At 45.0% G+C, this 27,211-nt stretch overlaps 1 protein-coding gene and 3 non-coding genes across 5 annotated transcripts in view; 3 read left to right on the top strand and 1 right to left on the bottom strand.

Annotated features, from left to right (window-relative positions):
- Positions 1-2,284: 2,284 nt before the first annotated feature.
- TRNAC-GCA (transfer RNA cysteine (anticodon GCA)) lies at positions 2,285-2,356 on the bottom strand. The gene has a single exon. It is a non-coding gene; the product is annotated as a tRNA-Cys (tRNA).
- A 20,037-nt stretch (positions 2,357-22,393) lies between these two features.
- On the top strand, positions 22,394-22,465 carry TRNAC-GCA (transfer RNA cysteine (anticodon GCA)). The gene has a single exon. It is a non-coding gene; the product is annotated as a tRNA-Cys (tRNA).
- A 675-nt stretch (positions 22,466-23,140) lies between these two features.
- Positions 23,141-23,212, top strand: TRNAC-GCA (transfer RNA cysteine (anticodon GCA)). The gene has a single exon. It is a non-coding gene; the product is annotated as a tRNA-Cys (tRNA).
- Positions 23,213-23,472: 260 nt separating this feature from the next.
- Positions 23,473-27,211, top strand: part of CWC25 (CWC25 spliceosome associated protein) — a 58,577-nt gene continuing 54,838 nt past the window's right edge. Inside the window, exons 1-2 of one of the 2 annotated variants that reach the window (XM_075350108.1) lie at positions 23,473-23,785; positions 25,904-26,076. In XM_075350108.1, coding sequence (XP_075206223.1) covers positions 23,768-23,785; positions 25,904-26,076 — 191 coding nt within the window. In that variant the 5' untranslated portion in view covers positions 23,473-23,767. Of the gene's footprint in view, positions 23,786-24,064; positions 24,100-25,903; positions 26,077-27,211 lie in introns of those variants that run through there. The other variant, XM_075350109.1, reaches the window with a different exon arrangement.

The following is a 27,211-nucleotide window of genomic DNA, read 5'->3' as shown; positions in this document are numbered from 1 at the left end:
TGAAGAACTTGATTTGCCTCAATAAAACATTTCTAACAAACTGAAGTGAAAAAAAAAGAAATTTGATAACAAAGTAGCCATAAATAGCAACACTACTACTTTAGTGTTACCGTCAGTTTTAAAAATTGGATCTAATTCTCAGTCCAAGGTGCATGTCAGCGGCGTCACACCTTGTTTTTTGGTGGTATCTGCTCTAGGTGTATTACAGTTTATAATTAGTGATGAGCGAACACTAAAATAATCGGGTTTGGGATATTTGTACCAAATACCTAGTACTATTTTAGTGTTCGCCACAAATAATGAACCTAATGTAAGTTACTGGGGAATCAAAACATTTTTCTGGAACATTTTCAAGAAAAATGTTCGCATTCTCCATTGACTTGCATTAGATTTGTTATTCGTGACGGCTGGGCCGCCACTAGGTATTTCAGGGCCCCATACTGGCAAAATTTTCGGGCCCCCTTGAGACTTCACCCAGGCTCAACCCCAACTCTGCCTCCATCCTTCAAGCCTTCCACAGTCCCGCCAGCATTCTTGGAAAAACCTTTATATATATCCACACACAGTCATGGCCAAAAGCTTTTCCAGAAAATGAAGTATTTCCCTTAGAAAATTAATAATACACCCTCTACTCTACCCCTTTCCATAACACACTTCCTACACCGCCTCTTTCCATAATACACTCTCTACACCGCCCCTCTCCATAATATACCTTCTACACTGCCCCTCTTCATAACACACTTTCTACACCGCCTCTTTCCATAATACACCCACTACATCGCCCCTCACCATAATATACCTTCTACACCGCCCCTCTCCATAACACACTTTCTACACCGCCTCTTTCCATAATACACCCACTACATCGTCCCTCTCCATAATATATCTTCTACACAGCCCCTCTCCATAACACACTTTCTACACCGCCTCTTTCCATAATACACCCACTACATCACCCCTCTCCATAATATACCTTCTACACCGCCCTTCTTCATAATGCACCCTCTACACCCCCCATCTCCATAATACACCCTCTACAACACCCGTCTCCATAATATCTCTCCCACACTGCTCCTATATATACTATCCCCCCACACTCTGCCCCTCCGTATATCTTTCTCACACACTGCCTTTCTGTATAATATCCCACACACACACCACCCCTCTCCATAACACACCCTCTACATCGCCTGTTTCATAATACACCCTCTAGTCTACTCCTCTCCAAAATACACCTTCTACACCACCTCTCTCCATAATACATACCCTATATCGTCTGTCTCCATAATACAATTTCTATACGCCTCTCTCCATAATATTCCCACACACACTCTGCCCCTCTGAATAATATCTCTCACACACACACTGCCTCTCTATATAATTACGCCCCCCACACTACCCCTCTGTATACTATCCCCCCCACAGACACACTGCTCTTCTGTATAATATCCTTCTGGTATATATGTCCCCTTCCTGGTATATATATAGTTAGAACCTCAGGACAATTTTTTTTTCTTTGTCTCGGCGAATCTCAGTGAGATAACACATTAATAGTAATGAGCGAGCACTACCATGCTCTGGAACTCAGTTCCCGTTAAGAGCAGTTGGATGCTCGGATGGGCAAGACCCAAAACTGGCAGTAACACTAAATTAGTAGTAGTATTGCTATTTATATTTTTTTGGCTTGCACTCAGAATATATATTAGTGCTCACTTCAGTTATCCTATTTAGTATTATGAAGTTTTTTTTTTCTGAATGTGAACACAGCTCCGCCCCTTTCGGCCATGTTTTTTCCATCTCCTATATAAGAAAGTCCTTGGTTACCCCTTCTCCACACACAGCAGTTTTTAATTGCAATGAGATGACACACAGTTAGGGTCATAGAGCTAGGGACCCCAATATAGAGATATATGTTGACGAGGTTTTGGGGCTCAGTTACATTGATCAATGCGATTGCTAAATATCTCCTTTTTCCTAATATTCATGGCAGGTATGCATTTCATTATTCACACTTTCAAGTTAGCAAGTGGCATTTTTCATTGTATGCTTCAATATTTTTCGGTATGCTTATAGCATTATACTATTATCTAACTTTGATGTGCAGCCTTATCCTTATGTACTATGTATTTTTTGGCTTGCACTCAGAATATATATTAGTGCTCACTTCAGTTATCCTATTTAGTATTGCTATTTATGGCTACTTTGGTATGAAATGCCTTTTTTTTTCTTTCTTTCTTCAGTTTGATCTTTATATTTTATTGAAGTTAAAAAAAAAAGAATGTTCAGGGAGCACCCGGATTTGAACCAGGGACCTCTCGATCTGCAGTCGAATGCTCTACCACTGAGCTATACCCCCTCACACTTTACCACACAGAAGTGGTTTTGTAACTTTTTTTGTAAGAACCTGAAGGCAAATTTTTAACTTTTTATCTTGGAGAAACTCAGTGAGATAACGTTAGCTAATAATTATTTAACCCCTTAGGCTAGGGCTACACAACAATATGTGTGATTACCGAATAAACGTCTATGCAACTTGGCTGTGACTTGCCGTCACACGACTGTTTTACTGTAAAAAAGAATGGAACACAGGGCTGGGAAGGAGGACGGCAACTGCACGGGATAGAGGAGGAGCAGATCTGAGAGCAGCGACACCCATCAGACTGGATCGCTCCCTAGGTGAGTAGAATAGAGGTCTTTTTTACGTTATACAGCATGGCCTGGGCTCATATTGTATTCCAGAATGCTGTATATTAGAGCTTACTGGTGGTGGCCGCAGCTTATAGGGGACAAACCTGGGGACAGGTTCGCTTTAACCCCTTAACAATCGCGGGCAGTAAAATTACATCATAGTGTTAGTCTCCCCCGGCTGTTGCCGGCAGCCGGGGTTGATCGGCGCACATCTCAGCTGATTTATACAGCTGATGTGTGCCTGCCAGGCACGAGCAGAATCGCTATCCGCCCATGCCTTTTAATCCCTTAAATGGCGCTGTCAAAAAGTGACAGTGCCTTTATGATAGCATTCGCGCTATAACTTTACTTACAGGCCGATACCGGAAGTCACATGACGTGATCATGTGGATCCGGTGGTTGTCATGGTAGCACAGGTTCATGTGATGACTTCTGTGCTCATATGCTGCTTGTTACAAGAGATGATCATTTCTCCCGTTCTGAGCGATGCTGCTCTGATCGGGAGAAATGAATGAGCAATCAGACTGCTGATCGTTATAGCCCCCTAGAGGGACTAGTAAAATTAAAAAAAAGGGCCCCAACTGGACGGCGAAGGAGGAGGGATGACGTCCAATCCTCCCACTGTGATGATCTTGGAGGGTCATGAAATCTCTCGGTTGTTGATGGGTCGGGGAAGTGACCAAAGTGATGGCTGGGTGGTCGGGAGAGGAGTATGGTTGGGGGTGCCCCCTGACCTCCTTGCTCCGCTGGCAAGGGTTCTGGCCGTTCGATGGGCCCAACAGACCACAGCGTACTGACTTACGTTCAATGTAACTTTAATCTGTTGACGTTGGGTCGTTGGTGGGGGGGGCGGGGGGGGGGGTGTTTGCATTTCCGTCTTGGGTGGGTGGGACCGCGGGAGGTTAAGTTGACAGACCCTCCTCGTTTGATCGGGGTCCGGGTCACTAAGCATACATAAGTGAGGCGCGGGTTGGAGCTCTGGCCACATGTCAGTTCTTGTCCCTAACTATCCCTAAGCAGTTTCTGGGCTGGTCCCTGGTACTGCGTGCGGCAAAACTGCTGCTTTTCCACTCTCTGCCTTTCCACTTTTTGCTCTTCTACTTCTTTCTCTTTCCCCTGCTAAAGGGTCTCTGCTTTCGCTTATCTACATCCTCTCTACTCTCCCTCTTCCACTCATCCGTCTCCCCCCTCCTTTCCTTTCGCCCGTTTTTTTTTTTTTTTTTTTTTTTGCTGGGGTGTAATTTGTTGTTCGCTTTTCCAGAGGTCAGTGACGGAGTATGACGAGGCAGAAACAAGCCGAGCTTCGGGTGGGCTCACTGAATGTTAAGGGTCTTCACAGCCCGGAGAAACGGTCTATTCTCCTGAACCTACTATGGAAAAACAGAATTCAGGTCGCTTTCCTCCAAGAAACACACTACTGTGAGGCAAAACCATACAAACTTGTTGATAGAAGGTATCCTGTAGTGCATCATTCACCCTCCCCTGACTCTAGATCCAGGGGCACGAGCATCTTAATGTCCAGTACGCTCCCATGGGAACTGTTGGACTCTCGATCGGATGATCAGGGAAGGCTTCTGATGCTTAAGGGACGCATTGCTACACAGACTTTCACTTTTGTGGCGGTCTACTTGCCAAATTCGGGTCAATGCCCTACATTGCTGCGTTACCTTGAGCAGATAGAGGAATTCTCTGAGGGTACTCTGGTCTTTGGGGGTGACTTTAATGTTGTGTTGGAGCCGCCGAGGGATAGCTCCAAAGGGGTGTCCAGTGTGCCACATTCGGCACTACGTCGCTTGCGACGGGGTTTACATGATCATCAACTAATAGACACTTGGCGATTGATGCACCCATCAGACAAAGATTTTTCATTTTACTCGGCAGCGCATGATTGCTACTCCAGGTTAGACCTCATTTTCCTTAAACATGGGGATCTACATTCTCTGGTGGCTTCCTCAATCGAGTGCATATCATTCTCTGATCACGCCTTGATCACAATAACTCTATCCCTCGGCTACCCCATCGGTAGGCAAAGTCAATGGACCCTGAACACTTCGCTACTCGATGAACCGGTGACAATGCAGGAAATAAGGGATGCCTTGAGGGAATATTTCAGTGGCAGTGGGGGGGGGGAGGTGTCCCCGGGCATAGTCTGGGAGGCACACAAATGTGTGGTGAGGGGTCTGTTTATCAAACATGGGGCACGCTTGAAGAGAGAAAGAGAAGCTAGGGCTACATCCCTTTTGGCAGACATTAGAGAGCTGGAGGCAATTCACAAGGGGTCTCTGGGAGGGGATGTGGGGGCCATTTTGGTCAAGAAGAGGGAGGAACTGAGGACCCTACTATGCTGTAAAGCTAGGGGAACATTGGCTAGGTGTAGACGGCATTTCTATGAATTTGGCAATAAGAGTGGCAGGACCCTGGCTAGAGCTCTGAGGACTCAGAGAGCGAGAGGATATGTCTCTAAGGTGCACATCGCGGGAGATAGGTGGGCTACTTTGCCGAAAGACATTGCCTCCGCTTTTAAAGATTTCTTTACTGCCCTCTATGCAATTGATGAGGGGCGGTCTGAGAGGGCCAGGACGGAGTTGCGTAGCCGTATACGGATGTACATCGCGGACTCCGGCTTGGGACATCTCAAGCCGGAGGCTGCGGCCGATCTGGAAAGACCTATCTCGGAGGAGGAATACTGGTCTGCACTTAAAAAATCCCCCACAGGCAAGGCTCCTGGCCCGGATGGTTTCCCTCTGCTCTATTACAAAAAGTTGGATTCCATTTTGATTTCCCCATTTCTCTCAGCATTCAACCATGGCCCACATTCTGGAGCTGCTCCCTTGCCAAGGGATACCCTAGCTGCTAATATAGTTGTCATCCCTAAAGAGGGCAAAGATCCTTCGTTGTGCTCTAGTTACCGACCCATTTCCCTCCTCAACACAGACCTGAAGCTCTTCACTAGGATTCTTTCGGATAGACTCACCCCTTTGCTTGGGGAGATTGTTCACCCTGACCAGGCCGGGTTCATGACGGGTAGGGAAGCAAGGGACAACACGACTAAGGCGTTGAACATAATACACAAGGCTAAATCCGATGGGCTGCCTTTGATGCTTCTGTCGACTGACGCAGAAAAAGCGTTCGACAGAGTTAACTGGATTTTTATGGAGGAGGTCCTGCGGGCTGTGGGGTTGGGGAGTAGGATGCTTGCTTGGATATGTTCCCTGTACAGCATCCCTTCGGCAGCAGTCAGAGTGAACGGTCTCCTTTCAGAGAGATTCCCCATTCGCAATGGAACAAGACAGGGTTGTCCTCTCTCGCCCTTGATTTTCATATTGACTCTGGAACCCCTGCTCAGTCGGCTCAGAGGCAACATTAACATTTCGGGCCCTAACATCTCTGGTTCTACTTATAAAATCGCGGCTTATGCGGATGATTTGCTTTTTTTCATTACCAACCCTCGGGTTTCCCTCCCTAATCTTCTGAGAGAGTTGGAAACATACTCCTCTCTATCTAACTTTAGAATTAATATGTCAAAATCGGAGGCCCTAAATATATCTCTTCCTCCTGAGCAAGTCACATCGCTACAATCCGCGTTCGAGTTTAGGTGGGCTAGCCAGTCCTTGAAGTATTTGGGCGTCCAGTTGGCTGCGGACTCTAGTCAAATTTACAAGTTGAATTTTCACCCGCTCCTGCAATCAATTAGAAAAGACTGCGCTAACTGGGGGAAGGGCTACTTCACATGGTTCGGGAGATGTGCAATACTGAAGATGAATATCCTGCCACGTCTCTTATACCTCTTTCAATCCTTGCCGATTAGGATCCCTAGCTCTTTCTTCAAGGAACTGGCCTCTTTACAGATCAAATTTATCTGGGCCAACAAACCGGCGAGACTCTCCCGGTCTCTTTTGTGCAGACCTAAGATTAGGGGTGGCCTGGGTATCCCAGACCTTAAAAAGTATTATTTGGCCACGCATATGGTTAGGGTATTGGACTGGTGCCGCCATTCCAGCACAAAGCCGTGGGTGGCCCTAGAACAGAGCTTCTCGGAAATACATCTCCCGGCCATCCCCTGGCTTTTGAACCTCTCCCTGCCTGCTCTGAGATCTCATCCTACCATCGGCGCCACTGTTGAATGTTGTTCGAGAAGGGAGGTCAGACGACTCCTTTTGCCAGTGCCTTCCCCTATGACACCCGTGTTAGGCGACCCGGAATTCCGTCCTGGTCTCTTGGACCCCGTCTTCAGGGGGTGGGTTCAGGGGGGCAAATTCAGAGCTTGTCATCTGGGTAGAGAGGGGGATTGGTTTTCTCTAGCGGATATTCGGGGCTTCTTGCCTCCGGGCCCCTTGGGGGATTGGAGGGCTATGCAGATGAGGCACTACATGCACTCCCTCCCTCACTTCAGTCGATATGCCGGACCTCCTACGGGATTTGAAAAGTTGTGCCTGGGAGAGGGAGTCTTGCGGCACTCTCTATCCTTGGTATACAACATGTTATCAGATCCGGGGGATTTGCCCCCCCCGGCTTACCTTTTGCAGTGGGAGAGGGACCTGGGGATTAGCTTATCCGACTCACAAAGAAACAACATCCTCCAGCTAGCACATAGAACTTCGATCAGTTCCAGACTGTTGGAAGCTAATTACAAATTGTTGGCCAGGTGGTACATGGTCCCGACCAGACTGCATAGAATGTTTCCCTCAGTTGACCCGGTTTGTTGGAGATGCGGTCAGGGGGAGGGTGATTTTGTGCACATTTTTTGGTCTTGCCCTTCTCTGCAGCGGTTTTGGTCAGAAGTGGGGGAGGTAATCAGACGAGTGACCGGTACTACTGAAAAAATGGGTCCGGAGCTATTCATTCTACAGCTATCCGAACTCCCGGTCTCTAAATATAGGAGATCTTTGCTTAGATTTCTGGTCATGTCTGCCAGGTCTTGCATTCCGCTTGGTTGGAAGTCTAATACCCCCCCCCACGGTGACACAGTGGGTTTCGCGGATTAACGATCTGATGTATATGGAGGATTTGACATCCTCTATTAATGATCGCCAGGAAGACTTTTATAGGACATGGTTCCCATGGATGGAGTTCACCTACTCGGCGGAGTACGCGGACTTGTTCTCTGAACCTCAGGATTCGTGATTTTTCCTCCTCCACCCCCCCTTTTTTTTTTTTTTTTTTTTCTCGCATTCTTTCTCCCCCTCTCTTTCTTCCTCTCTACACTACTTCCTGATCTTCTCTCCTGCTCTCTTCTCCTACCCCTCTCTTTATTTCTTTCTTTCTCTACAATCCTTCAATCTTTTTTCAGGCTTGATTTCTTTTTCTTCGCTCTTCTCCCTACTTACATTAGGTTGGGTCGGCATATAAAATATGTAAACTGGGCCAGACTTGAGTAGTAGCGGGGATGGGAATTGCATATGTGTGCTTATTGTTTGTATATATTCTACCGTCATTTCTGTAATAATACCTGCGTCCCAGTGGGGAGCAGGAGATGTATTGTTTGATACGAGTTTGGCTTTAAAATAAAGAATTTAAAAAAAAAAAAAATTAAAAAAAAGTTTTGAAAAAATTAAAAAAAACCCCTAAAAGTTCAAATCATCCCCCATTCGCCCCATTGAAAAGGAAAGGGTTAAAAAAATAAAAAATATGCACATATTTGGTATCGCCGCTTTCAGAAATGCCCGATCTATCAAAATATAAGATTAATTAAATGTGATTGGTAAACGGCGTAGTGGCAAAAAAATTCCAAACGCCAAATTTGCGTTTTTTTGGTCGCCACAAATTTTGCGCAAAATGCAATAAAAGGCAAGCAAAGCATCTGCGCAAAAATGGTACCGTTAAAAAGTCAACTCGAGATGCAAAAAATAAGCCATCACTGAGCCATAGATCCTGAAAAATTAAAACGCTACGGGTCGCGGAAAATGGCGCAAAATGTACGCCACTTTTTTTGGCAAACTTCTGATTTTTTTTAACCCCTTAGATTAAAGTAAACCTATTCATGTTTGGTGTCTACCAACTCGCACGGACCTGAGGCATCACAGCGACGCATCAGTTTTACCATATAGTGAAGACAGTGAATAAAATATGTCAGAAACAATCAAGCAATCACACTTTTTTGCAATTTTTCTGTATTTGGAATTTGTTTGCAGTTTTCCAGTACACTATATGGTAAAACTCATGGTTTCATTTAAAAGTACAGCTCGTTCCACAAAAAAACGAGACCTCACATGCCTATATTAAGTGAAAAATAATAAAGTTACAGCTCTCAAAAGAAGAATGGCAAAAAAAACAAAACAGAAAGCACAAAATCGGTCGGTCGTGAAGGAGTTAATCTTTGCCCCCTTGTTCTTTCTTTCTTTTTTCGTATTTTAATCAATCTTGCGAAAGTTCATATTTGAATAAACACTTGAAATAGATCACTCTGTGTGTATTGACTCTATATAATATATGTGTTTCCTTTTTTGATTGAATTACTGAAATAAATTACCTTTTTGATGACATTGTAATTTATTGAGATGAACCTGTATGTTCACATGGTGAGTATTTGGTGAGTTTTTGCACCTATTATGTATATTGGGTTGGTCTTGTTTTTTCATTGCGTTTTTCCGCATCTAAGGCTATGTCCGCACGTTGCTTTTTACCTGCTTTTTTGCTGCTTTTTCAACTGCAGCGTTTAATGCCAAAATGGTTGTGTTCTGCTTTTCAAGCAAAGTCTATGGGAATTTGGGTTTCTTGTCCGCACTATGCAGTTCAAACTGCTGCCTTTTTGTTGCAGAATTTTGGTCAAAAACTCAGCTTTGCAGTGCAAAACCCAAATGGCAAAAACAATTGACATGTCAGTTGTTTTTGCCATTTGGGTTTTGCCCTGCAAAGCTGAGTTTTTGACCAAAGTTCTGCAACAAAAAGTCAGCAGTTTGAACTGCATAGTGCGGACAAGAAACCCAAATTCCCATAGACTTTGCTTGAAAAGCAGAACACATCCATTTTGGCATTAAACGCTGCAGTTGAAAAAGCAGCAAAAAAGCAGGTAAAAAGCAGGTAAAAAGCAACGTGCAGACATAGCCTAATACAATTCTATGGGGAAAATCTGCTCGGCTTACCCACAAGAGAAATTAACATGTTGCAGATTGGAAACACAACCACAGATCAGTTTAAAAAGGAATTCTATAATCCCATCCAATTTTTTGGAACTGTAAGGCTATGTGTCCACGCTGCAGATTTCTCGCGGATTTTGCCGCGGATTTGCCGCGGATTTACCGCGGATTTTCCGAAAATCTGCAGCAGCGGCACTTCCAAGCCATTTCAATGGCATTTTGGAAATGCTGTGTCCATGCTGCGGATTTTTCCGCGGCGGATTTGCCGCGGATTTTGATCCGGAAAAATCTGCAGCATGTCAATTATTGTTTAAGTACATAATACCAAAAGACACGACCAATCCCGTGCCATTTTTTGAATATGGATAGAGCCATATACAGATTAATGGTTAAACAAAGAAAGAAAAATGCTGTACAACGACTCAATTGCAAAAACACTTGAATTTTATTCATATAGAAAAATTAATAACAAATAGAAAATGCGATAAAAAGTAGAGACAGATGGTTAATGCCAACAGGTGGCGCTCACACCACAACATACGGTAGGCAAAAACACATGTGCGAAGATTAATGTCTAAGTGTACACAACCTAAGGCTCACCTATAGAAAAGGTGGCCCAAGGTGGGACACAATGCAAGAAGATAGAGGTGCTAAATGCAGCTAATTCAAGACACCAAGGAATCCAAATACATAGTGACTAAAATATATCCCTAAATCAGCTGCAGTACTATTACCATACCTGGAGATGTGGTGGGAACCCTAAGCCCCGACCTATAGGTTTCGTTAGTGATTCTTCTTCCGGGGGTGGTCTCTGAATAAAACAGTTGCCCTTTTAAATAGAGACTCCCCAATCACATCCCTTAAAAGATCCACCACTCAAACAGTGAGGTGTATGGAACAATCCCCTGATGGAGTATAACCAATGACCTGATTGGAGGGTAATCACAAAGGAAACTCCCATCCATGAGTCATACCGAGGAACGCTAGACCGGAAGCGGAAGTGACGCGTCAAACACGTCACTCCCATCATGCCTCACGCGTCTTCTCACAAACGCTAGACCGGAAGCGGAAGTGACGCGTCAAACACGTCACTCCCATCATGCCTCACGCGTCTTCTCACAAACGCTAGACCGGAAGCGGAAGTGACGCGTCAAACACGTCACTCCCATCATGCCTCACGCGTCTTCTCACAAACGCTAGACCGGAAGCGGAAGTGACGCGTCAAACACGTCACTCCCATCATGCCCCACGCGTCCTCTCACAAACGCTGGACCGGAAGCGGAAGTGACGCGACTATCACGTCACCACCACCATTCCTCACGCGCTATCTCAGGTGTAATATACCAGAAGTGGAAGTGACGCGACCATCACGTCACTCCCACCAGACTGTCCCCATCAGATGACACATTACGGGGCGGACATTGACACATAGGGAGAGGTATATGTATACTACATATTTAAGTGTTAAACCCACTTGTATTATACCATAAATAAGGTGGCGTAAACGTAATTTCGCTACCATGGGGACGTGCATCACATCAGTCAGGGGTGCGCGGCCAGTAAGACCAAATGGGGCAAGACCTGAATATCCTCAACACAGTGAGCCTGTACCCACAAACATACGTAACATACCACAATATGTGTAGTCACAATGGACATACCCCATTTGCCGGTGCCAAATCATAGACAGGAAGCAATGAGAATCATATTACTGCCATAAAAAACGTATAAATGTCGCTCAAAGCGTAGAAACTGGCAGGTATATATGCAACCCTGTCTCAAGCAAAAAATGGCGTCGGAACCTATGCAAATCCGCCACAACCACCCTATATATGTCCCAAAGTGCCCAGTATATATGTATAATATCGTGCCCAACAATACTGAAGATAGGGGTATATTACCACCAGGAGAACACTAAGAAGAAAAAATGCTATACAGGAATGTAATACATAGCACCATCCCCCTGCGCGGTTAACCACTATGGCGCGCGGATGGATGCCCCGGAGGCGCCAAACCACAGCGGGCACGTCCAGGCCACAATTAAGGGAACAAAGTTGCCACAAGAGTAGCCCAAAAGGACGCGCCAGCGGCCGCACAGCGCAAACAGGGCAAACACCCGCGCGCACCGGTACCGCGGGGGATGTCACACAGAAAAAGGAGAGAGGGGAAATAAAGGAGGAAATGCATCAAATGTCCAGAATCTCATTTTAGAGGCCCACAAGGGACCCATACATGATACAACATACATTTAGTCGAACAGAACATATGAAAATACATAGCATTCTACCAAATGCGTAACAATTATGCGTTCATATATAGCAGATGAACTCCATAGGATCTTCCAACAAATTCCAAAGGGAAGTAGACCTCTCAAGTTCCATATATGGTAAACATCAAAATCGGGATGTGATATGGGTAAGTATGACTAAGGAGAGAAATTAAAAACAATTAAAATCAAGACCAATATGGTGCAAAGCAGAATACATGGGACAAGATATGTCAAATCATGTGAAAGTGGAGTCTATATCACACACCCACTGGCGGAGGTCCAGAAAAAACGGCCACAATCAAGAGTGTATTTTTTTACATTATTACAAAAAGGACACAAAACTTAAACACTCGTTCAGCCCATTGGGCTGTATGGTCTTCAAGGTCCATATCCACTCCGTTTCACGTTGTGCAAGGAGTCGACTGATATTACCACCTCGGACATCTGTTGTGATCTGGTCGATCCCTCGTACCCGTAATAAAGTGTGGTCACAGCAATGATGCCTCTTAAAGTGCCTAGGTATTGTCTTGAGGCCCTCAATGTCCACTACATCTATGGCGGCCTGGATGTCCCGCACATGCTCTCTTACACGGACCTTAAGGGCCCGTGTAGTTAGGCCGACATAGATGAGCGGACAGGGGCAGACGGCATAATATACGACAGCCCTAGACAGGCAATTAATTTTTCTCCTAATGGGAAAAACTTTCCCGTCTGATGATGTAAAGTCAGTAGCTGTATCCATATTAGGGCACGCGACACATGCACCACACGGTGAGCAGCCGAATCTGGACCTCCGAAGGGGAGTGGAGAGTTGCAAGAAGGGGAGGACACTCCCATCTTTTTTATCTTTTTTATCGTAATGACTAGAAGTCAAAATGTCCTTCAAGTTCTTGGCCTTACGAGCCGCAACCAATGGTCTGTCAGGCAAATAGTTCTTTAGAATGGGATCGACAGTGAGGATGGACCAAAAATGAGACATCACATCCATCATCCTACCCCAATGTGAGTGATACTGAGTAATCATTCTCACATTGTTCGAGGTTTTCTTAGTTTGATTACCATACAGTACCTCAACCCGTGGGGAGTTCCTAGCTCTATTGTAGGCCTTTTTAATAGACCTATTACTATACCCGCGTTTGCGGAACCTGTCCTTAAGTTCCAGAGCCCTTGATTCAAAAACAGAATCCGAAGAACAAATCCGTCGCAGACGGAGGAATTGCCCCACGGGGACCGCACGTATGATATGGGCGGGATGGGCAGATGTGGCGTGTAGAACAGAATTTACGGCAGTGTCTTTACGATAAAGGTCAGTACATAACTGGCCAGATCTGTCCCGTATAACCAGCACGTCCAGAAACTCGAGGGAAACATCACTGAACCTATGAGTCAACCTTAAATTAATATCATTAGTATTTAACCTCTGAATAAATAAATCAAGCTCTTGGGCATCTCCCTGCCAGATAAAAAAGATGTCGTCGATGTACCGCGTCCAAAAGGGGATGCGGTCCACCGACGACAACGTATCTGACAGGAAGAGGTCCCTCTCCCACAGCCCCAGGAATAGATTAGCGTATGAGGGCGCAAATGCCGCCCCCATCGCTGTACCCTGGAGCTGTAGGTGCAGGGACCCCCCAAAAAAGAAAAAGTTATGTGTTAAGGCAAAACTCAAAAGGCTCACGACGAAATCCCTCTCTGCTCCGGACATGCTGGTCATAGACAGATAATACGAGGTTGCCCGTAGTCCGTCGCGGTGTCGAATGCTCGTATAGAGCGATTCGACATCGCAAGAGACCATCAGGGAACCCTCACCTACATGCAAGGAGTCAATCCTTTGGAGAAAGCTACTCGTATCCCGTGTATACGAGGGAAGAGATTCCACTAAAGGTTTCAATATAGAATCAATATAAATACATACTTTCTCCAAAAAATTGCCCACCCCTGATACTATAGGTCTTCCCGGTGGCATATTCACGTCTTTGTGCACTTTCGGTAAAAGATACAGTGTCGGTACCTTGGGTTCAACCACAAGCAGTGAATCAAAAACTCCCCTCTCTATAATCCCACCATCCAAAGCCTCCCTCAGTAGAAGATCCAACTCCTTCATAAACTTACTGAGAGGGTTAAATGTGAGACGTTGGTAACACATTTAATTAGGGAGACTCACTCCAAAAAAATCGCACGAGATATGGCAGATTATCAGCAACTTAAGGTCTACCGATGGCGTAAGTCAACACCACGATTTGTCCGCGGAAGATCTGTGTCGGTATCTACAACATCATCCACGGGTGAGGTTTCGGACCAATCTATGTCCCCCATGACTACAAGATTTGGGGCTAAAAGAAAAGGAGGCCCAAAGGCAATGGGCAATTACAACAAGAAACCCCCTGTGGTGGTGGGGAACCCAAGTGGTACCCCCAAGGTAATTAATTTATCTCAACACACTTTTTCTGGGCTGGAGAATGCGGTCCTAGCTCGGGGCCTCACCTTTTCCCCTAGTTCACGATTTGATCCCTTTACAGCCGTGAAGGACCTACATATCTTTGCCCGGGCGCTTCTGATGAAGAGGTGGTTTCATGATGACGATCTGCAAAAAGCTTTTCCAACAGAAGCTGAACAATCTGCTCTGCGCATTCTTGAAGAACTATCGGAAGAGCACTCCTCCAGCGCCCTAGGTAAGATCCCTTCACGGCTTCGGGTCAAATCTAAGAAATTCCCCCCCTTGTCGGCCTGTCCCAATATTGACCTGTTTGTGCAGCTTGTATCTAGTGAATTTTCTAAATTCCCCACTAATATTCATCATGATAACCTCACGAGGGAAGAGAGGAGCTGCATTGACAGGATCAAAAAATTGGATGATATTGTTATTAAACCGGCCGACAAGGGTGGGAATATTGTGGTGTGGCCCTGTGCACTATATGAGAAGGAGGCATTCAGACAGCTGAGAGTGAGTGATTGTTACCAACGTCTCACATTTAACCCTCTCAGTAAGTTTATGAAGGAGTTGGATCTTCTACTGAGGGAGGCTTTGGATGGTGGGATTATAGAGAGGGGAGTTTTTGATTCACTGCTTGTGGTTGAACCCAAGGTACCGACACTGTATCTTTTACCGAAAGTGCACAAAGACGTGAATATGCCACCGGGAAGACCTATAGTATCAGGGGTGGGCAATTTTTTGGAGAAAGTATGTATTTATATTGATTCTATATTGAAACCTTTAGTGGAATCTCTTCCCTCGTATACACGGGATACGAGTAGCTTTCTCCAAAGGATTGACTCCTTGCATGTAGGTGAGGGTTCCCTGATGGTCTCTTGCGATGTCGAATCGCTCTATACGAGCATTCGACACCGCGACGGACTACGGGCAACCTCGTATTATCTGTCTATGACCAGCATGTCCGGAGCAGAGAGGGATTTCGTCGTGAGCCTTTTGAGTTTTGCCTTAACACATAACTTTTTCTTTTTTGGGGGGTCCCTGTACCTACAGCTCCAGGGTACAGCGATGGGGGCGGCATTTGCGCCCTCATACGCTAATCTATTCCTGGGGCTTGGGCGAGAGGGACCTCTTCCTGTCAGATACGTTGTCGTCGGTGAACCGCATCCCCTTTTGGACGCGGTACATCGACGACATCTTTTTTATCTGGCAGGGAGATGCCCAAGAGCTTGATTTATTTATTCAGAGGTTAAATACTAATGATATTAATTTAAGGTTGACTCATAGGTTCAGTGATGTTTCCCTCGAGTTTCTGGACGTGCTGGTTATACGGGACAGATCTGGCCAGTTATGTACTGACCTTTATCGTAAAGACACTGCCGTAAATTCTGTTCTACACGCCACATCTGCCCATCCCGCCCATATCATACGTGCGGTCCCCGTGGGGCAATTCCTCCGTCTGCGACGGATTTGTTCTTCGGATTCTGTTTTTGAATCAAGGGCTCTGGAACTTAAGGACAGGTTCCGCAAACGCGGGTATAGTAATAGGTCTATTAAAAAGGCCTACAATAGAGCTAGGAACTCTCCACGGGTTGAGGTACTGTATGGTAATCAAACTAAGAAAACCTCGAACAATGTGAGAATGATTACTCAGTATCACTCACATTGGGGTAGGATGATGGATGTGATGTCTCATTTTTGGTCCATCCTCACTGTCGATCCCATTCTAAAGAACTATTTGCCTGACAGACCATTGGTTGCGGCTCGTAAGGCCAAGAACTTGAAGGACATTTTGACTTCTAGTCATTACGATAAAAAAGATAAAAAAGATGGGAGTGTCCTCCCCTTCTTGCAACTCTCCACTCCCCTTCGGAGGTCCAGATTCGGCTGCTCACCGTGTGGTGCATGTGTCGCGTGCCCTAATATGGATACAGCTACTGACTTTACATCATCAGACGGGAAAGTTTTTCCCATTAGGAGAAAAATTAATTGCCTGTCTAGGGCTGTCGTATATTATACCGTCTGCCCCTGTCCGCTCATCTATGTCGGCCTAACTACACGGGCCCTTAAGGTCCGTGTAAGAGAGCATGTGCGGGACATCCAGGCCGCCATAGATGTAGTGGACATTGAGGGCCTCAAGACAATACCTAGGCACTTTAAGAGGCATCATTGCTGTGACCACACTTTATTACGGGTACGAGGGATCGACCAGATCACAACAGATGTCCGAGGTGGTAATATCAGTCGACTCCTTGCACAACGTGAAACGGAGTGGATATGGACCTTGAAGACCATACAGCCCAATGGGCTGAACGAGTGTTTAAGTTTTGTGTCCTTTTTGTAATAATGTAAAAAATACACTCTTGATTGTGGCCGTTTTTTCTGGACCTCCGCCAGTGGGTGTGTGATATAGACTCCACTTTCACATGATTTGACATATCTTGTCCCATGTATTCTGCTTTGCACCATATTGGTCTTGATTTTAATTGTTTTTAATTTCTCTCCTTAGTCATACTTACCCATATCACATCCCGATTTTGATGTTTACCATATATGGAACTTGAGAGGTCTACTTCCCTTTGGAATTTGTTGGAAGATCCTATGGAGTTCATCTGCTATATATGAACGCATAATTGTTACGCATTTGGTAGAATGCTATGTATTTTCATATGTTCTGTTCGACTAAATGTATGTTGTATCATGTATGGGTCCCTTGTGGGCCTCTAAAATGAGATTCTGGACATTTGATGCATTTCCTCCTTTATTTCCCCTCTCTCCTTTTTCTGTGTGACATCCCCCGCGGTACCGGTGCGCGCGGGTGTTTGCCCTGTTTGCTGGCGCGTCCTTTTGGGCTACTCTTGTGGCAACTTTGTTCCCTTAATTGTGGCCTGGACGTGCCCGCTGTGGTTTGGCGCCTCCGGGGCATCCATCCGCGCGCCATAGTGGTTAACCGCGCAGGGGGATGGTGCTATGTATTACATTCCTGTATAGCATTTTTTCTTCTTAGTGTTCTCCTGGTGGTAATATACCCCTATCTTCAGTATTGTTGGGCACGATATTATACATATATACTGGGCACTTTGGGACATATATAGGGTGGTTGTGGCGGATTTGCATAGGTTCCGACGCCATTTTTTGCTTGAGACAGGGTTGCATATATACCTGCCAGTTTCTACGCTTTGAGCGACATTTATACGTTTTTTATGGCAGTAATATGATTCTCATTGCTTCCTGTCTATGATTTGGCACCGGCAAATGGGGTATGTCCATTGTGACTACACATATTGTGGTATGTTACGTATGTTTGTGGGTACAGGCTCACTGTGTTGAGGATATTCAGGTCTTGCCCCATTTGGTCTTACTGGCCGCGCACCCCTGACTGATGTGATGCACGTCCCCATGGTAGCGAAATTACGTTTACGCCACCTTATTTATGGTATAATACAAGTGGGTTTAACACTTAAATATGTAGTATACATATACCTCTCCCTATGTGTCAATGTCCGCCCCGTAATGTGTCATCTGATGGGGACAGTCTGGTGGGAGTGACGTGATGGTCGCGTCACTTCCACTTCTGGTATATTACACCTGAGATAGCGCGTGAGGAATGGTGGTGGTGACGTGATAGTCGCGTCACTTCCGCTTCCGGTCCAGCGTTTGTGAGAGGACGTGTGGGGCATGATGGGAGTGACGTGTTTGACGCGTCACTTCCGCTTCCGGTCTAGCGTTTGTGAGAAGACGCGTGAGGCATGATGGGAGTGACGTGTTTGACGCGTCACTTCCGCTTCCGGTCTAGCGTTTGTGAGAAGACGCGTGAGGCATGATGGGAGTGACGTGTTTGACGCGTCACTTCCGCTTCCGGTCTAGCGTTCCTCGGTATGACTCATGGATGGGAGTTTCCTTTGTGATTACCCTCCAATCAGGTCATTGGTTATACTCCATCAGGGGATTGTTCCATACACCTCACTGTTTGAGTGGTGGATCTTTTAAGGGATGTGATTGGGGAGTCTCTATTTAAAAGGGCAACTGTTTTATTCAGAGACCACCCCCGGAAGAAGAATCACTAACGAAACCTATAGGTCGGGGCTTAGGGTTCCCACCACATCTCCAGGTATGGTAATAGTACTGCAGCTGATTTAGGGATATATTTTAGTCACTATGTATTTGGATTCCTTGGTGTCTTGAATTAGCTGCATTTAGCACCTCTATCTTCTTGCATTGTGTCCCACCTTGGGCCACCTTTTCTATAGGTGAGCCTTAGGTTGTGTACACTTAGACATTAATCTTCGCACATGTGCTTTTGCCTACCGTATGTTGTGGTGTGAGCGCCACCTGTTGGCATTAACCATCTGTCTCTACTTTTTATCGCATTTTCTATTTGTTATTAATTTTTCTATATGAATAAAATTCAAGTGTTTTTGCAATTGAGTCGTTGTACAGCATTTTTCTTTCTTTGTTTAGTCAATTATTGTTGCGGATTTTGGTGCGGATTTTGGGTATAGAATGGGGAAAAAAAAAAAATCCGCATCAAAATCCGCTGCAAATTCGCGGTAAATCCGCGACAAAAAAAGGTGCGGATTTGACGCGAAAGTCGCGGATTTTCATGCAGAAAAATCCGCAGGTACATTCTACCGTGGACACATAGCCTAAGACGCTGCTTTTCTGATGTGCTGAAAATACATGTTTCAAAAGTTCACCAAAAGCTGATTGTGGGAACGTAGCCTTACAATTCCAGGAAACATGGATGGGATTCAGAGAAATCCTTTTTTTACTCAGAGTAAATTGACTTGCGGTGTGTGCTTCAAATCTGCAACATGTGAACCTCCCTCGCGGGAATGCTGACTTTTCTGTGCAGATTTTCCCTATAGAATTGCATTAGATGCAGAAAAAATGCATGTAACTCGCATATAAGTATATCAATACAGTTTTGTCAAAGCCAAATAACAGGAGATATCAAAAACACATGACATACCAAGAGAAGACATAAAACGTAGTGTCAAAACCAAGATAAATGAACATGTAAAAAAATGCAATTAACTCATTTACATCATAGGTGCAGAAATTCTGCATCAACACAATCTCACCAAAAGCTCATTGCGGGAATGCGGCCTATGACGCTGCGTTGTTGTTTTTGGGGGCATTGAAAATGTTCAAAACCTCATGAAAAACTCATAGTGATAACTAATATGGATGATCGAATACTTCGATTATTTGGCTTTGCGAATATTTTCCAAATACCTCGCCGCTTTTCGACTATTCGCAAATATTCGATGCGCAATGTAAGTCTATGGGAAACCCGATTAACCACTATTCGGAACTATTCGGGCTTCCCATAGACTTACATTGCGCATCGAATAGTCGAATAGCGGCGTGTATTTGGAAAATATTCGCGAAGCCGAATAATCGAAGTATTCGATCATCCCTAGTAACTAAACCTAAATGATGAGTATTTGGGGACACATAAGTGCAGTTGCTGGGAATTAATCTGATTATCCAAGCTACTAAATGTCAGTGAACAGGTGGAACATGAGAAAAGTGTTTATATAAAGATTATTATTAATCCTACTACAATATACTCTATTTATCGCACTATTGTGTAGCAGCTGCAAGGTTAGGGATTATTCCTTTTCTTAAACAAATCACACATTTGGTACAAAAATGCATTTTCCAATAAGTGAAATGGGCTCCTGTGTCCTGCACAATTGTCTACATGTGACCATGTGATCAGTACGTCTATAAGGCGGGGGTATAGCTCAGTGCTAGAGAGCTCACTGGTAGAGAGCTCAGTGCTAGATAGCTTTGTGGTGATCAGCATGTGTAGCGCCCCTGATGCCATCAGGGTGCTACAAGGTTCTGCATCCCCACAAGGATAAAGGGCCTATCCCCTAGGTCCCCGGGACACCAGTGCCGGTAACAACAAAAACCCAGGTAATATCAGTTTTTCCCCAACAATCCCCCACACAATGGTACTTAGCTAGGGTCGGATCAATGGAAGGCCGCCTAGAGGTGGAGCCAAACCAGTCCACCAGTTGACCAGGTGGGAGGGGCAGACTGTGGAGAGTAGTCAGTGAGTTGACAGCAGTAGAGTAGTAAAGGTGGAAGTGAAGCAACGTCCTGACTCAGGTTAATGGTAACCTGGTACCCAGGAGAGTAGTTGCCGGTGGAGTACTCCCGGAACTACGCACTGACGGGTTAGGCTGCTTTCACACTACGTTTTTTTAACATGCGTCATGAACGTTTTTTTGCTGGGAAAGTAGATCCTGTTTTTACAAAGAAAAACGCATGCAAACGCATGTGTTATTTTACAGGATCCTGTCACTTGAAGTTTATGGGCGGGCATTGAAGTCATGTGATCGGGAGTGAGGGGAACTGAACGTGATAGACTGGGAGCCGGCATCTGACAGCTGCGGATGCTGGTAACCAGGGTAAACATCGGGTAACTAAACGAAGTGCTTTGCTTTGATACCCGATATTTACCTTGGTTACGAGCGTATGCAGCTGCTAGGAGCCGGGCTGCCTGCTCCCTGCACACGTAACCAAGGTAAACATCGGGTAACTAAGCAAAGCGCTTTCCTTGGTTACCCGATATTTACCTTGGTTACGAGCGTCCGCCGCTCTCAGGTGGGGGAGAGAGGGAGGGGGAGAGAGAGACTGATCACGCCAGGCTGGTTTCTGGGCATGCTCAGTAGAGCAAGCAGGATCCTGTCTATCAGCATGCCAGCGTTCCCATGCATTTGCGTGCAGTATAGTCAGGATCCAGTGAAAAACAGTATTTGGACGCAGCTCAAAAACGCTACAAGTAGTGTTTTTGAAAAAAGGTAAAAAACTGAAAGTAGCTGGATCCTCACTATAACACACGCAAACGCAGGTGAACGCATGTTGACGCGAGTCCATTGCAAATGCATTGAAATGAAAACGCATTTGCACTTGATCCATTTTTGCGTTAAAAACACGTTCATGACGCATGTTAAAAAAATGTAGTGTGAAAGCAGCCTAACATGACCCTAGGACAGGAAAGCGCTTCAAGCTGACCTATTAACACCTGCACAGCGAGGGGACCATCAAGGACCTCGCTGACCCTAAAAATCCAAGGACTCAGTAGCAAAGGGAGAACCGGGGACAGAACTAGAGACTCCAACCCCACAGATTTCACACGTCTGTCAGGCGGACAGAAGTGGACAAACCACCAGACGGGGATCACCAGTTGCTCTACACCACGCGGACCCATTCACCAGAGACAGGTGAGGGGAAAAAGGTATCAGAGTACTGAACTGGCACTGGGATGAAAAGGATCTGAAAGTGAAACCAGCCTCGGGTAACCTGTTACCACTTACCAGTAGTGAGTAAAAACCAGTTGCACTATACCTCTGTGTGGCCTACCTTCTTCTGACGCCCATCACATCACCCATTCTCTGCGGCCCGGCCCTGCTTGAGGAGGATCTACCATCCAGGCTGCAGTTACCACCAGCCCCAGTTGTGACATTCTGCAGTGGCGGCTCAAAATATATAAATATAGCCGCAACACCGCAAGTGGCGTCACGTAGGAACACTAATCTAATCGCCTGTAAATATTCCCCCAATACAAAAAGGGCCCAGGGCATGGAAGCAGGCAGTGGCCACCACCGTGACATTCCCAAGAGAGACACTGCCAGGGACCGAGTACCCCATAGCCCTGGGCGCGACACATATCTATAAGGAAGGGTATAGCTCAATGCTAGAGAGCTCAGTGGTGATCAGCATGTCTATAAGGAAGGGTATAGCTCAGTGCTATACCCTCATTGGTAGAGAGCTCAGTGGTGATCAGTATGTACAGTATATAAGGAGGGGATATAGCTTAGTGCTAGAGAGCTCAGTGGTGATCAGCATGTCTATAAGGAAGTGGTATAGCTCAGTGTTAGAGATCAGTGGTGACCAGTATGTTTCTAACAAGGGGGTATAGCTCAGTGGTAGAGCATTCGACTGCAGATCGAGAGGTCCCTGGTTCAAATCCGGGTGCCCCCTTAATGATTATAGTTTTTCTAAATAATGAAAGACTGAGTTATTGATCTCAAAGTAGCCACAAATAGCAGATACCACTAGATTGGTGTTACCAGCAGTTCTGAAGAGTTCCCTCATTCTCATCCATCCCATCCATCCCAGCGGCTTCACTTGTAGATTTTTTTAGGTGTAGTACAGTTTATGATCAAAGCCTGGGAAGTGCTGGGCTTACAGTCGGCTAAATAGATCAATCAAGAAATTGCATATTATGATAATAGGCGACTGACAAACTTTTATCTTTCATAAGACTGATTGGATATGTTGTTTTTCTCAGCTAATAACATTGGCTATATCATTTGCTGAAAGTAATCCAACATGGCTGATACCGACCATTCTTGGACACATAGGGCATGGGTCCTGCAGCTACAGTTCACTCACGGTGAGAAAAGCAGATTGTTTTAAAAACTAACTGCAGATGGGAATTAATCTTTTCCAGGGTATCAAATTCCAGAGAAATGGCGCAACACAAAAAGTTTTTTGTAATAATCAGGTTGTATTTATTTAGCTATAGTTTAGTTGCTGCTGATGTGGAAATCTGTCCTTTTCAGCAAGACATAGATATCTAGTGGAAGAAAATGCTTTCCGCACAGCACACTTCTAGACTCATGTTCAGTCACAGTGCACAAATGTCACAGATGAGGGGGTATAGCTCAGTGGTAGAGCATTCGACTGCAGATCGAGAGGTCCCTGGTTCAAATCCGGGTGCCCCCTTCATCATGTTTTGTTGTCATTTTACCCAATAAAGCAACTTAATCAGGGATCAGGTTGTGGGGGGTCAGATGGATGACCCCCTGTATCCAGATCATTGCCCCTATTATTCAGGGATTTATGTTTGTGCCTCATGATCCAGGAGTATAGGAGGAGCCAGGGGCAGCAGCTTTCTACAGGAGGCAGGTCTAGCCTCACAAGAGGCCGGCAGTGTGCGTGTCCAGCTTCCACCCTCGGCGATCTCAGCGGATCAGCTGCACAGAGTGATGACGTACCCATCTACAATCAAATATCCCGCCTCTGACTGCATCGCTCCCACAGAATGCTTGGACTTGCAGTCCCACGGCCACCAAGGGGCTGGAAACATGCACATTCTACATAGGAGACGTAAACTGACACTGCGCACGTGACCGGGCCCTTTAACTAGTCACGTGACCTTGTCTTTGCGTTCCAAGCTGTTTAGTTATTTCCGTTTCCGGCTCAGTTTTATGACGTCACGTTAAGTCCTACATGAGAATCACCTTCCTGGAATAAAGCGGCCGCTGTCGGGGACTAATCATGGGAGGAGGAGACCTGGTACAGCGCTTTATATATTACTCCTATCTGACAGTATACAGCAGGCTGCCAGGGGGTTAATCATGGGAGGAGACCTGGTACAGCGCTTTATATATTACTCCTATCTGACAGGATACAGCAGGCTGCCAGGGGTTAATGATGGGAGGAGGAGACCTGGTACAGCACTTTATATAGTACTCCTATCTGACAGTATACAGCAGGCTGCCGGGGGTTAATCATGGGAGGAGGAGACCTGGTACAGCGCTTTATATATTACTCCTATCTGACAGTATACAGCAGGCTGCCGGGGGTTAATCATGGGAGGAGGAGACCTGGTACAGCGCTTTATATATTACTCCTATCTGCCAACATGATGAGCGTCATAGTTCCGCAGTATAGTGCTGGAGGCGCTGCAGACACCCATGGCTATGCTGGTGCCCTCTATGAGGCATCTTACCTGTACTTACTGCCTTGTAATCTGACAGCCTTGGTCGGTGGGGAAGTCACGGTTGGGAGAATCGCTCTAGACCTGTCAAAATGGACATTGTTGCCCATCCATATGCAGGAATATCCAGACCTGTATCCTGCAGTCTGATTCTGGTGCCTTGTGTTTTTATCTAGCACCATTAATGTGCACAGCGCTTTACAGAAATCCTCGCATTATATGAATATATTTATTGAAGGTGATCCCCATGATCCGCAGATTAGATGCATAATAGTGCGCAATACCGCAATGTTACCTTATCGTCATCCACCCCATCTCTGAGCATATTTTACAAGCTATTGATGAAGGAACCTGAAAGGGGCTCATCCATCTTTGATGACTTTTTTTTTTTGTTAAATGCATGTTTTTCTGGTGAAAAAAAAAAATATTGCAATCAGGTTATATTAAAATATGTGCAGAGTTTGCCTTCTAAAGCCTGTGTTGCACGGTCTATTGCTGGCTGTACAATGAGTTAACTGAGAATCCTTCAGTCAGCACGCAATGTAACTGTTTATCAGTCTTTTGTAAAGCTCCTCTCAGCTGATTTCTGATTTTATGTCATAGTTGAGTGTGTACGTAACCTAAAAACCTGGAAAAGCCACTGTGCAACATTTAAAAATTTATTTTTTTTGCCCCAAATACATGCATTTAAGTAAAAAAAAAAACTACAAAGTTGGACAATGCATTTAACCACCTCACACAGGACAGTTTTTAATTTTTATTTATTTTTTTGTATTTTCCTCCTTTTTCTTTAAGAGTCTTAACTTTGTTTTTTTATCTTTCCATCAATGTGGCCGAATTGGGGCTTGTCAGGATGATTTGTAGTTTTGTGTACCACTCAGTTCACCATATGATGTATTAAAAAATGGGGAAACAAAAGAAACGGTGACAAAAAATAATAAAATAATCCAATTCTGCCTTTTGTTGTGGATTTTTTTTATTTTTACAGCATTCGCTGTGTTGTAAAAAAAAATAAAATATATATTTTTCCACTTTTCTGCGCAGGGGTTAAGCAATGTGTTTGTTTGACCACCACTGCTAGACTACAGATGCGGCCGGTAACCTAGGCAACGAGCAGTAAACAAATCAGTAGATGAAGGATGAGTTTTCGTAAGCCATAAATTGGAAAGCTGCTTGTTTTCACAAGTTATGTCCATAAATAAAGATTGGACCAGCCCTTTAGTGGCTTTCCTCTGCTGCTTTCACTAATTTTCCGCAAGGACATATAATAGGCCAATAGTGTAAAACTGCAATGTAAATCTGCCAGATCTACTTTTCATGCAAGATATATATCATCCTTGGGAAAAATATATATTCTAGTACCTTTTTTTATATCATTCCCCAATGCGGGGTTTATTTAAAGGTCTGTCAATTAACAGAGGCATAGCTAGGGGTGGGCAGCTGTCAGTGTAGAGGGTCTTCAGCACACCGCTGTGCCCGCCCATGGCCAAGCTATTTAGATACGGGGCCAGAGCGGTGGTCTCACCTTTTTTGCCCATAAACTCTTGATCTGGCGATTAAATATTCAATATGACAGCAGAGTTATCCAATAAGTGCAGCATTTACGGATTTTGAACTAGCTATTGATCTGAAATAAGTCAGAAAATAAGCCCAGACATATCAATTAACCCTGTCAATTCTGTTTATTTCCCTAGAATCTGAAGAAGAGTTGGCATCCACAGACATTGCGCAATGTGGAGAAAGTGTGGAAAGCCGAGCAAAGACATGAGGCGGAACAGAAGAAAATCGAAGAACTTCAGAAGGAGCTGCGGGAGGAGAGGGCTCGAGAAGAAATGCAAAGATATGCGGAGGACACGGGAGCTGTGAAGTGAGAGGCTGTCACCTTGTCACAAATCATTCTTTCCCTTCTGAAATGCTCACCATGTCTTATGGAACAATGATCCCTTTCCTCTATTGATGCTTTACATGAGATAAGCGGTGTTAAGGTACCGTCACACATAACGAGATCGCTAGCGAGATTGCAGCTGAGTCACGGTTTCTGTGACGCAGTAACGATCCCGTTAGCGATCTTGTTATGTGTGACACCTACCAGCGATCAGGCCTCTGCTGTGAGATCTCTAGTCATTGCCGAATGGTCCAGGCAATTTTCTTCAAAGGCGATGTCCTGCTGGGCAGGACACATCGCTGTGTTTGACACTGTGTGACCGGTGACTGCTGAGATCGTTATACAGGTCGCTACTGCAACCTGTATCATTCCTGCATCGTAGGTAAGGTCTGACCTACATATATCCATACATACAGTCAGGGCCAGAAATATTTGGACAGTGACACAAGTTTTGTTATTTTAGCTGTTTACAAAAACATGTTCAGAAATACAATTATATATATATAATATGGGCTGAAAGTGCATACTCCCAGCTGCAATATGAGAGTTTTCACATCCAAATCGGAGAAAGGGTTTAGGAATCATAGCTCTGTAATGCATAGCCTCCTCTTTTTCAAGGGACCAAAAGTAATTGGACAAGGGACTCTAAGGGCTGCAATTAACTCTGAAGGCGTCTCCCTCGTTAACCTGTAATCAATGAAGTAGTTAAAAGGTCTGGGGTTGATTACAGGTATGTGGTTTTGCATTTGGAAGCTGTTGCTGTGACCAGACAACATGCGGTCTAAGGAACTCTCAATTGAGGTGAAGCAGAACATCCTGAGGCTGAAAAAAAAGAAAAAATCCATCAGAGAGATAGCAGACATGCTTGGAGTAGCAAAATCAACAGTCGGGTACATTCTGAGAAAAGAAGGGAATTTTGTTTACTTACCGTAAATTCCTTTTCTTCTGAGAAAAAAGGAATTGACTGGTGAGCTTGGGAACTCAAAAAGGCCTGGGCGTCCACGGATGACAACAGTGGTGGATGATCGCCGCATACTTTCTTTGGTGAAGAAGAACCCGTTCACAACATCAACTGAACAGAACACTCTCAGTGAAGTAGGTGTATCTGTCTCTAAGT

The sequence above is a fragment of the Anomaloglossus baeobatrachus genome, chromosome 5 (assembly GCF_048569485.1).
Source record: "Anomaloglossus baeobatrachus isolate aAnoBae1 chromosome 5, aAnoBae1.hap1, whole genome shotgun sequence".
NCBI classification, from domain to species: Eukaryota; Metazoa; Chordata; class Amphibia; order Anura; family Aromobatidae; genus Anomaloglossus; species Anomaloglossus baeobatrachus.
This window is presented reverse-complemented; position numbering and strand designations above follow the sequence as displayed.